General features: G+C 41.1%; 2 protein-coding genes and 1 non-coding gene across 4 annotated transcripts in view; 2 read left to right on the top strand and 1 right to left on the bottom strand.

Moving 5' to 3' along the window:
* Positions 1–3,258, bottom strand: part of wdr4 (WD repeat domain 4) — a 9,162-nt gene extending 5,904 nt beyond the window's left edge. The window contains exons 1-5 of the mRNA XM_019875650.1: positions 3,080–3,258; positions 2,095–2,157; positions 1,387–1,455; positions 1,086–1,223; positions 857–1,013 (exon numbers count right to left, since the gene is read on the bottom strand). Coding sequence (XP_019731209.1) covers positions 857–1,013; positions 1,086–1,223; positions 1,387–1,455; positions 2,095–2,157; positions 3,080–3,162 — 510 coding nt within the window. The 5' untranslated portion in view covers positions 3,163–3,258. The remainder of the gene's footprint in view (positions 1–856; positions 1,014–1,085; positions 1,224–1,386; positions 1,456–2,094; positions 2,158–3,079) is intronic.
* Positions 3,259–4,561: 1,303 nt separating this feature from the next.
* On the top strand, positions 4,562–7,769 carry LOC109519233 (zinc finger protein OZF-like). 2 transcript variants are annotated; one of them, XM_019875643.1, is made up of 2 exons: positions 4,562–5,028; positions 6,289–7,769. In XM_019875643.1, the coding sequence occupies exons 1-2, from the start codon at positions 4,905–4,907 to the stop codon at positions 7,503–7,505; spliced, it is 1,341 nt and encodes a 446-aa protein (XP_019731202.1). In that variant the 5' UTR covers positions 4,562–4,904; the 3' UTR covers positions 7,506–7,769. The 2 variants fall into 2 exon arrangements, with proteins under 2 accessions (XP_019731202.1, XP_019731203.1); XM_019875644.1 differs by lacking the exon at positions 4,562–5,028 and adding an exon at positions 5,095–5,243.
* A 746-nt stretch (positions 7,770–8,515) lies between these two features.
* trnag-ccc (transfer RNA glycine (anticodon CCC)) lies at positions 8,516–8,586 on the top strand. The gene has a single exon. It is a non-coding gene; the product is annotated as a tRNA-Gly (tRNA).
* Positions 8,587–12,128: the final 3,542 nt, after the last annotated feature.

The following is a 12,128-nucleotide window of genomic DNA, read 5'->3' as shown; positions in this document are numbered from 1 at the left end:
TATATATATTTTTTTTTTTTTTTTTTTTTTTTTTAATGTCCACATTTTGGCCCATTTTCACATTTACAGGCGTCATGAAGGTGGAAGACATCTAGATGATGATATTCTGGTTTGCGTAAGGCCAATTCCAATGTGCCAGTATCACAACCTTGCCATGACTGCGAGTTTCTGTCTGGATTCTGCACCGATCGACCGGGACAAGTTCTGTGGGGGGCCACTTACCTGAAGGGCTTGCTATGGAGAATTCTGCATTCCATAACTAGGGTTTTGAGTTTTTGCTTTCCCGACTGGAAGGTTTAGATACGAGGGTGTAGTTAATATTTGCCTTTTGCTTGTGAATGCCTTTGAGACTCTCGCGATTACCAGCAATAGGAATAAACTTGACAGCGCAGCTCTTTCGGTGGCACGCACAATTGCACATTGATTATCTGGCGGGCAGTGCACTTCCTGTCTTCCATTTTTTTCTCTCCGCCAGTATTTCATTATTTAACTCATTCAGTACCGGCCAATTCTGGACCAAGTCTGAAAAGACGTTTAAAAACGTCTTTGGGAGTGAATGAGTTAATATTCTGAATCATGTACATCCTCACTGTGGTGCATCTAACTAACAATCAAAGTTATTTCTCCCACACCGAATAGCAACCAACCACGGGATACAAAAGTACATATTTCATGTCGGAACAACAAGTGCCTGTGAGAAACTCTTTGCTTCATATGACTCAAACAATCCCTCCTGTTGTTGTGTGCGGCCAAGAATTATAGATGCACTACTTCAAATAATTTCTACCTCCTTCTATTGTTAGTCCGAATCACAGTTTTGGTAACACAGTACATGTATTAATGATGGTGTCCTTACAACAGCTAGGATCATGGATAGGTGGCCCATCTTGAGCTCGCCTTCTCTCTCCGGTTGCATCACCGAGAAGGAATACACATCACCCGATTTATCAGCCACGAGCACCTCGTCTTCCGCCCTGTTAAACACCAAGGACGTGCCCCTCCTCACCAACCACCTGGAAAACGAACATGAACCTTTTCTAACAGAGTATAAATGGCCGGTCTTGGAGGATATGACCTAATTTTACCTGGTGCTGACACACTGCCAAGAATGCTCATACTGCAATAGGATCAGTCGTTTGGAGTCATCGGTGAGGGCAACCAGTTTCCCAGAGGGGGAAATTATGAAGGCAAGTATTACGTCACTTCCAGTTGTCCCTGCAAGGCTGAGGTTGTGGATGACAGAAAGACAAAAAACGGTTACAAAATTTCTTCATTTTGGATTCATCACAAAGATATGGAATGAATCCTGGAGTTCAGTAGTGCTACATACTTGTTACAATTCCATTCATTCATTAATATGTTTATTTTGCAGTCGTCTTATTTTACCTATTGTCATCAGTCTTTGGGTCATTTTCTCTTTTCTTGGCGGTGCTACAGTCAAATACAAATGGCTCTCTGCAACAAAAAAATGATTGATTTGAAATACATAACAGATTTATTTGAAAGTGCACAATGAATTACAGTGGAACCCGGCGCGTTGAATTGGAACTCTTACTTATATTGTTAAATACTTCAAAGAAGTACAACCAAACTTAGTTTTGCTCCTGCTGTCTTAAAAAAAAAGAAGAAAACACTAGCGTGCATGCATGCTCCTGTATTTTTTAAGCTAGTCAATGTTTTACCATTGGACTAAGTCAAGAGGTTTAAGTACCACGCTCGAGACTAGGAAAAAAAACAACTTTCATAATGATTTTTTTAAACGCTCCTTTTAAAAATAGATTTCAAAAATAGTTTAATTTTTTTTTTTGGTCACAAGTAGGTCGTCAATGAGGCCAAGAAATGTACGTTCAAAGCAAAAGGAAAGGTGTGGTTCTAGAAATAAACTTATAAACATCCATCCATTTTCTCTTTTCATAATTTATTAGAATTAGAATAGAAAACCGTCATTTGTGACTCTTCAAAAAAACAATTCGTATCTGTATATTTTTTATTTTACGATCAATCTAATATTTTGCAGGTACAGTCTGCAAACTAGAAACTTGCATCACCAATACTCGCCATAGCGCGATGACAGAAGGAAATGTTGAGTCTAACTTTTTGGAAAAGCGCTGTCCTTTCCTATGTTGGAATGGAAGCATCTTTTCATCCCTCCTTGACCTGATGACGCAATCCAAAAATGTGCATGAAAGGTGGCATAAAGGTTAGGGGATTTGACTTTTCAAAGAGGATCACAGCACTCATTTTCAGATTTCGGACCCGGAACGCCCTTCCACATTCCAAAAACATGCATGGCAGGCTGACTGAACACTCTAAATTGTCCCTCGGTGTGAGTGTGAGCGCGGGTGGTTGTTCGTCTCTGTGTGCCCTGCGATTGGCTGGCAACCGGTTCAGGGCGTCCCCTGCCTACTGCTCAAAGACAGCTGAGATAGGCTCCAGCATGCCCCGCGACCCTTGTGAGGATAAAGCGGATCAGAAAATAGATGGCTGGTTGGAACTGGAACGCATCATCACTCGACAAAGACGTCTTCTCAGCGCCGACTTCGAACGCACCAGCATACCTACTCGAAAGCATTTTAAGTCCAGTCAAATCAAGCTTCATTGTCAAATATGCTCTATGTGCAACATACAGCACAGATGAAATTACTTTCTTCTCTCAACCACAGTGCAAACATGCAGTGCATTGAAACACAAACGGCTAAAAATAAGGTCAGCAAACTGAACTGCATAAAAATGCATAAAGACATAAATATATAAATATAAACAAATAAAACAATTAATAGCAAACAACAGACAACCAAGAGCACTTGTGATTATTGGGGGTTAAAGCTTAGGTAGTGAATTGACTCCGTAAATGTAGCTCACACAAGACTAAAGTTTGAAGATCCTTGCTCTACACATTCTGGCAATATAATTTTGACTTCCAGTCCAAAATTAGACATTATTTCTAAGTAACATATAAATACTGTAAATGGTAATGCTTGTAAACGGCACCGTGACTTCTAAACTTTGGAGGAGACACACGTCAGGTGAGTGAACGAACATTCTTATTTTCACTACAAACATTTTAATCTCAACTCACCTGTCCTGCTTGATGTGAGCCGCTATCAATTTAGTGCCACATGACAGAAACATCCACTCTCCACTAACACCGATTAAAGCCATTACTGTATTTCTGACCCCACGCGCTCGTCTGGCGGTGGTGCTAGTCAAAACACGAGCTGTGTAAATCGCTCATGCGCAGAAGGTTATCCGTGATCTCTAACTACGGCACCCACATTAGGACATACTAAATAAAATATAATGCCGGTGTGTGTTATGTCTCTCTCTCTCTCTCTCTCTCTCTCTCTCTCTCTCTCTCTCTCTCTCTCTCTCTCTCTCTCTCTCTCTCTCTCTCTCTCTCTCTCTCTCTCTCTCTCTCTCTCTCTCTCTCTCTCTCTCTCTCTCTCTCTCTCTCTCTCTCTCTCTCTCTCTCTCTCTCTCTCTCTCTCTCTCTCTCTCTCTCTAAACAAATTGATTCATACAAGGTGTCATCACCTCAAATACATTACAATTATGTTTGAGGGACGAAAATGTAACTTTACCCATGTTAAATAGTTACAGAAATACATTTTGAGATGTTATATGAAATCAATCCTTATTCATAGTTAAGAGCTTGTAGAGCGTTTTGTGTGTGTCTGACTTTGAAACTTTGGAACATTTATTTTTTTCACTGTATATACATCAAGGCGTTTTGGGAGCCATTTCAGAACTGGATACATGAGAAGCATCCTGAGCCACTCCAACTGGAGTTGACAGACATTAGATATGGGATATTCATCGAGAATAGGAAACAGGGAATGTTTTCATAGATTTATAAGGTGTCGCCCATTGTTTTTTGTTATCATTAGAAAAACGGAAAATTTGAGGACAGTGGAGAAACTTAAAACAAACAGCCGCTATGCAAATTAACTGTTTATTGCAGGCTTGTCCACCTCAGGGCCTGGAGGCCCACTGTCCTGCCTGTTTTCCAGCTCTCCCGGCTGCAACACACCTGATTCAGATGATCAGATCATCAGTCAGCTCTGAAGCAGCATTAGAACGTTCCTGATTATTTGAATCAGGTGTGTTGCTCTTGGGAGAGCCGGAAAACAGGCAGGACAGCGGCCCTTGAGGACCGACTTTGGACACTCCTGGTTTATAGTAACGATGAAATAAAGACCTTAGAAAATGGATTTTATGATTGGACATTCGCCAACATGTCGGTTGTTTGCTTGGTTTTGTGTTTTTCCTGCTTCACTTTTCTGAATTTCTGCTCCATATTCATCAATAACACTTTACAAACGATTAAAAGTGTGATCAGGTATATTTATTTGCCACTGTAATAAAAGTAACAAGTTTGCAGGTAACAGGGTTGCAAATACGGACGATACAAATACGTTTGCTTTTTCTCGGGAGTAGAAGCTGACTTCTTAGGCAGCTGTTACTGCTGACCAAGGAATAAAATGTATTTATGTAAATACTGTAGTAAAATTTTTTATGACCGAGTGTGTTTGCTGTCATCGTCATCAAAGATGGCCGAAATTCCTGCGCATGCGCGACACACATGGTGCAGGTCACGTATGATCAGTGACATTCCACAAACACCTTTTTGACGAAACTGTCGGATGCGCTGCGCAAAATTTTTCTTTCGGAGTTCATAGTCCCGAAAGTATTTAAATCTCGACATGGTACGTCCATCGCTACTTCCCTGGAATTCAAACAGCATTCATCAAATCTTCAAGTCTGATTTAAGTCATCTCGGTGCACGTTAAAGCTTCTCGGCCTGACTGAGCTTTCTTTGTTATAGCTTGCTAGCTGCTAATAAAGAGACGCGTTTGTGAGCCACAGGGGTGATCATCAAGTGATGTCATTGTTATCGTGTGAAAATGTGCGCAAGAAGGACAACAGAGTCTGAAGAGAAACTTTGTAAAGCAAAAGAGAACAAGTGGAAACTGCAACAACTGGACGCTATTTGCCAGAAGCAGCCTCGCGATGTGGTTCTCAGAGCAGGTTTGTTCACTATTAACACTCAGTTTTTTACCAACCACATTTTGGTGTGATCAATATTCCTGTGATGAACTTGTGATTGCCATAGTGGCCAATGCGGAAATTTATACAACTGACTTAAACGCGGCACTTAGTAGTGCTGAAGTGCATTTTCATACGTTTATTTCCTAAGGGCAGCTAAATGACTGGATTAGTTTTGAACCAACATCCAAACTCAGGTGCGAACAGCCCAACAATTTGCATTTTTTATTTTCCATGACCAAATGTCAGTCCAAGTGGCTTGACCATTTTTTTCACCAGTCTTCATCATTCAGTCACCATTGTTCTTTAATATTGCTGATGTTTGAACACTGAGCCAGGGCTTGTTTCTTGTTCAAATTGGATGTGGTATTCCAATGAAACCATGTTTCTCATATTCTCTGCATGTATCCTCTCTCACTGGGGTTACTACTGTAGTAGCACTCCATCAGTTTCTTGTTTTAGGCCACTTGTTAAAACTTAGATATGTTGAACTGTCCTTAGTAAAACCGCTCTGACTCTTTTTATTGTCTATAGCCGAAGTAACAATGTAAATTCCTCTATGACAGTCCTGGTGAAATGGGAATAGCTGTTTGTTAACGACAAAAAATCGAGGTGGAAAACTTGATAAGAATGACAAGTGTAAATCAGAGCTTTAATAGTGAAACAGCTATACAAGCAATAAAAATAATTTAATTTAATGACAAACCAAGATTTGCTTTTTTGGATTAAAATAGTTCTAATCTACAGACTTCAATCCAAAATTAGATACCCAAACAAACCTCAATCTAATAAAAGTCCACATGAAAAGCATTACAATTTCTTGATGCGTTCGATAAAAAGGGTGAAAATACCTTAAAAGCAAAATTGCCCTTTTTGGGTGGATATTCGTGTGACCAGTTCGCCTTTGTCCAACATGATCTAATTTTACTTAGACAGTTTTGGACTAAGGAGGAATAAACTGCTGATTTGGGTCTCCAAACCCATTTTTACAATAACTTGAAAATTAGTTGAACAAAGGCATAAATTCCCACACAACTTAACTCCTCGTATCATTGGGACACACAAACCCCTCCACCATGGTAAGGTGACGGCTCAGGGAGGGGCCTTCAGATTTAAAAGGTATAAAAGTCAAATGGCTGGACTGTAGAATTACAAGTGTTCAACAACAATACACAAGATCAAATTATTGAACATGATAATCGACTTTACCAAACCACGTGTTTGTCTTCTTGTGTCTTGTAGACATCAGGGAAGTCAGTCATCCTGAGCAGCAGGAGCTAAAGTCCTTTCCCATTAAAGAGGAGGTGGAGGACAAACATTCCCCAGAGCTCCTTGACATTAAAGGGGAAGACGAGCCAGAGCCCCTTCACATCAAAGAGAAAGCGCACGAGTCCCCACATATTAAAGAAGAGAATGATTTCATGAAGTCACCCTTGACCGATGTATGTTTGAAGATTGACAATGACGGTCACAATGAAAATAGCAGAGGGGCGGAGCCTCCAAGCAGCAGCAGCTCAAGTCGACGCATGACAACGAAAAGTGATGAAGACCACCGTGAAGGATCACAAGCAAATGGCCTCTTAGCTCCAATATCAGACAGTGATGACACAATGTCACAATTTCCTGACACCGATGATGATGTTGAGTCTGAAGGAAATATGACATGTCACGCTGACGACAAATGCTGGAAATGTTCTCAGTGTGGAAAAACTTTTGCTTACAAGTGGGGTTTGAAACAACACTTTAGAATACACACTGGAGAAAAACCTTTTGCCTGTTCAGATTGTGGTAAAGGATTCACTCAGAAGGGATACTTGAAAGTACACAGAAGAACACACACTGGGGAGAAACCTTTTGTTTGCGCTGTTTGTGGTCAAAGATATTCTCAAAAAACCAATTTGACAACACATACGAGAACCCACACTGGAGAGAAACCTTTTGTCTGTCCAATTTGTGGTCAAAGATTCTCTGAGAACGGAAGCTTAAAAACCCACACAAGAATACATACTGGAGAGAAACCTTTTGCCTGCTCAGTTTGTAGTCAAAGGTTCTCTGATAAGGGAAACTTGACAACACACACAAGAACACACACTGGTGAGAGACCTTTTGCCTGTTCAGTTTGTAGTCAAACATTCTCCACTAAAATACAGTTAACAAATCACACGAGAACACACACTGGAGAGAAACCTTTCGCCTGCTCAGCCTGTGGCCAAAGATTCTCACAGAAAGGAAATTTAAAAACACACATGAGAACGCACTCTGGTGAGAAACCTTTTGTCTGCTCAGTTTGTGGTCAAAGATTCTCTGAGAACGGAAGTTTAAGAAGACACTCAAGAATACACACCGGTGAGAAAACATTTTCTTGCTCAGTTTGTAGTCACAGATTCTTTGATCAGGGAAGCTTAAGAAAACACACAAGAACACATAATGGTGAGAAATCTTTTGCCTGCCCATCTTAACTTCTCTCACAACGACCACGTTAAGAGACAAATGTGCGGGTGAGAATAGCGGTGATCAAATGAGTCATTAAATGAAAATGTATTTATTTCCAAATGAAATGAGTTCCTATGAGTCTGATTTTCAACAAACTACCTTGTGTGTTATGTATCTTTTTAAAGGTCTCTTGTGGATCGATAGAAAATCAACAAATGGTAAAATACTGAACACAATGGAATTGGTTTGGCCAGTGTTTTTGTGTTTCCATACCATAGATTATAATCGTATCTTTCTACCCACAATCTTGCTCCTGAAGGCTGTAAATTTCCCCAGGGTGGGACAAATAAAGGATATCTTATCTTATCTTATTATTGGTTGAAGTAGACTGAAGAAAATCTGACTCTCTCTGAAATAAAATACAACTCTTGAACCAGACGAATTGTGGCTCGGAATCTTCTATGAGTTTAATGAGTCTAGGCCTGATGACTTTGACAAACGTATTATGGTCGTAGTGGCCACGCCATCTACTGGCTGAAGGAAAGATGTTTTACTCTGATGTTTTTTTCTCCCAGCGGGTTGACTAGATTAACTTCATATTCGCTCAGAAAACCTAAAATAAAAGCAAAGCTTTTTAGTTCACCCTACACTGTTACCCTGGCAACACATTGCTTGCTAAAATGTTTTTTTTTGGGGGTTTTTTTTTGCCTATTTTGATGGTCTTAACATTCGTGATGCCATATGAAACTTGCCATACTCTTCATGCGTAGCTGCTCTTCTTATAATAAGATATTTTTGTTACAATTACAATAGGGACCTTGCAGCGGTCGCTGCTTGGGCTCTAATAACGAGAACTACAACTGCAAGCAGCTATCGAGGGTCTTCACAGCCCTGGCTACTAGCATGTTGGAGTACTGGCAAATTGGCGGTTCTTTAAAAAAGGAAGGAAAATACTGATCATTCGTTCCTACCAACAAAAATTTGTTGTTGTGAGAAAAATAGCACTTTACTGTTTCTTACTCACATAGAGGACTAAGCACCGCTGGTGTAGTGGTATCATGCAAGATTCCCATTCTTGCGACCCGGGTTCGATTCCCGGGTGGTGTACTGTACCGCCTTTCAATGAAGATCAGAAAGCACATCCTTTCCCCGAGGTGATTGCAATGTCACAAGATTTGGGGTAAATGGTCACCTCTGTAAGTGGAATTCAATATTGGAATAAATTACACATTAGAGACTGTGACATTTTTCCAAAAAATAAATACAATTTTAAAAAATAACATCAAGAGCTTGAGGCAGCTGGGGGTGTGCGTGCAAGGGAGGAGCAGGTGAACACTTCTGATTGTGTGCATTGTGGCTTGTTATTGTTCAAAAACGCAGAAAATATAAAGGATACAACGTTGAAGATGTTTTTATACATATGGTGCAGGGTTCGATTCCAGCTCCGGCCTTCCTGTGTGGAGTTTTCATCTTCTCCCTGTACCTACATGGGTTTTCTCCAGGTACTCTGGTTTCCTCCCACACTCCAAAAACAGGAATGGCAGGTTCGTGGAACATTCAAAATTGTCCCGTGGTGTGATTGTGAGTGCAAATGGTTGTTCGTCTTTGTGTGCTCTGCGATTGGCTGGCAACCAGTTCAGGTTGTCCCCCGCCCACTGCCCAAAGACAGCTGGGAAAGACTCCAGCATGTCCCGCAACAATTGTGAGGAAAAGAGGATCAGAAAATGGATGGATGGTGCAGGGTCATTAAATCATGGGATGATTGTTAACTGGTCTAGAAAAAAGTCTATCCGGAGTTGCCCAACCTTTTTTGACCGAAGATCAACTTTTCAAGCAACCGACCTCCTGCGATCGACCCGCTACCGTACATGCAGGCATACACACACGCATGCCATAAGCAACAGCCATAACAGCCCAGAACAAGAACAAAAAAAAAAAAACACATCTTGCGCACAATGGAGCACAGGGGCCTTCCAGGGGCGTGGTATGTAAATGAAGATGGGAGTGTTTTTCTGATGTATTACTTGTAATTTGCATGCACAATCAATAAAAGGGCCGGCAGAGGCTGCAGAGGTCAGGTGTCACACGGAGTGGCTTCATGGAAAACTGCGCCTCCTGCTGGCAGTGAAAGTCGATCTTTTCCTGCGTTCGAGCCTTTGTTCAACTGTCCGAGCGAACATCTCTGACACCTGCTTTGTGATATTATTTTAATTTTTAAATACTTTTTTAGTGAAAGTGAAACTCAGAGGATGCTTAGGGTGCAGTGTGCACTAACTAAAAAATATAGAATATCAATCACAGGCTTTTTTAAAATTCTATTTTCCCTTGGACCCCCTCAATAGACTTGGGATCAGTTCACAGGCTACCGGTCGATCGCTAGAGTGCCTTTTCGAGCCACAGATGCGCTTCCTTAAATGTTCCTTCTTAATATGTATTCTTTGGACACTGGAGACAGGCGAGTATGAAATTCTACCTTCGTAGTGAGAAGTTGCAGGTTCACTTGATCCTGACTCCAGGTGGGAGCACTCACCTGCTCAGATATCCATTTGCATGGACCTGCTTGCACAATGAGTGGAGAGGCTGATAGGGAAAGAAAACACACGATGAGAGGAGCCAGCAGAAGGGGACACTTCATTTTGGATTTTGTCACTATGACGAAGCACTTGGCAGAAAACAGTAAGTCTGGACATTTGGGCCAACCCTAAGTGATTATATTTGTTTTTTCTTTTCTTCAGCAAATCTCTTTGCTTCTTTTCTTCTGTAACATACGTCTGAGGAGTTAGAACAATTAACAATTAAAACCCATTCCTCCATACGTGATTTTTCTTTTTTACAGATCCCGCAAACAACACCACAGTGAATGAAACACCAACTCTTTCAACAGTAAGATTGTTGAATAGCTGTTATAAAAACAAGTGTTGTTATCATGCAGCAATGACTCAAGCATTTTTATTTTAATATTGCAACAAACTTTTGCTTAAAAGTGATTTGATGTAATCTATTTAAAGAGCTTTTGCATGAACATTTTTTGATTATTGCCCGATATATCCTGGTTTGATCACCTGAAAGTTGCTTTGCATTCCATTGCATTCATTATGATAATTTTCAAACAAAAATTACACAACTAGTAAATGATGTGCTACTCATCAGGTAGCACAGACCAATTTTACATTACGAGAGCTGACGTACAAAGTCACTGTAATTCAGACACACATCTATATGGGAGTATGCGTGTATGTGAGCATGTGTGTGTGTGTGTGTGTGCGCGTGTGTGCCTGCATGTGTGTGTTGTGAAATAGTATTTGCCCCCTTTCTGATTTCTGTGTTCTTTCCATATATATATAAATAAAAAGGTTTCAGTTCATCCATCCATCCATTTTCTGATCTGCTTTATACTCACAAGGGTCGCAAGCGGTGCTGGAGTCTATCCCAACCGTCTTTGGGCTGTAGGCAGGGGACACTCTGAACTGGTTGCCAACTAATCGCAGGGCACATCTAGACAAACAACTCATCATAAAGCGCATGGGTTAATTGTTTTGATTTCTCCATCGCTACTGGTTCGAATGCACTCTCCACGAACAACACAATACTCCACCCAATTCTACGTTACTCCACAATTCCGCTGATGCATCCCTCCCCCCTCTACTTGTTCTGCAGCATGATCCTGGCTGATCCCTTACACACTCTGCCACCAGTTGGGCCAATTTTGAATGATTTACAATGCAGACAAACTTGAGCCTTCGTCATAGGCTGTGTCAGACCCTTCTCCACAATATGGCGCCCAAAGACTTCTGGGACAGGCTCCAGCACGCCCCCTGACCCTTGTGAGAATAAGCGGATCAGAAAATGGATGGATGGATGATGATGATGAGGTAGAGGAGTTTCTGGAAGCAGCAGGACACTTTTATCCGTGCAAAAGTAAGAAGCAGCCATCAAAAGAGGCTCCCCGTGCACGAACATCATCTGCCTCAACGCCACACCGCAGTGAAAGTTCCTTCGCAAAAGCAAGTGAAATGAAACCAGAATGCAGTGTAAGGCATGTTGACAGGTGAAGTTAAAGGAAAGGTCTCGTCAGGAGGGCCCATTTTTCACTCAAAAACTCTCATGTATTTTTTTTTGATCAGTAAAATTATGTTAGCTTGTATTTTCAATTTTATAAATGTGTTTTGGGGAAATCAGTAAATTACGAACGACAGTACTCCCAAAACGCCCATTTCTGCTCAGCAATATTGTTACGGCCAACATGCCACATTCAGATGAATTTTTGTGGCAATTGTTTGTAGTTTTGTTGCATTACACATAGTTTTAACTGTCTGGCATTGTCGTCTTCCACATCGAGGTACCGGTAAATAAGCACTAGAAGGAGCCTCACCCTCACTAACTTGACGGAGTCCCCTGTAGGTCGAGACCCATCTTCAAGCAGGGAAGGAGAGCGAAGCCGAAAAGAAGAAGCACTAATAAAACAGGCCTACATGTAGTTTAATTACTGTAAATGCAAGAGTATACAAATGAGCCTTACTCGAGATTTAAACATTTCTCCTGAGGTATTTTCGCGGGTAGGGCATTTCAGAGCACTGCAGCCCAAATAGAGAATGCTTTAGAACCTGCCGACTACTTTTTGCCTCGTGTGATCACCAAAAGACCAGTAT

Source organism: Hippocampus comes, unplaced genomic scaffold (assembly GCF_001891065.2).
Source record: "Hippocampus comes isolate QL1 unplaced genomic scaffold, H_comes_QL1_v1.1 scaffold234, whole genome shotgun sequence".
In the NCBI taxonomy this organism is placed as follows: Eukaryota; Metazoa; Chordata; class Actinopteri; order Syngnathiformes; family Syngnathidae; genus Hippocampus; species Hippocampus comes.
This window is presented reverse-complemented; position numbering and strand designations above follow the sequence as displayed.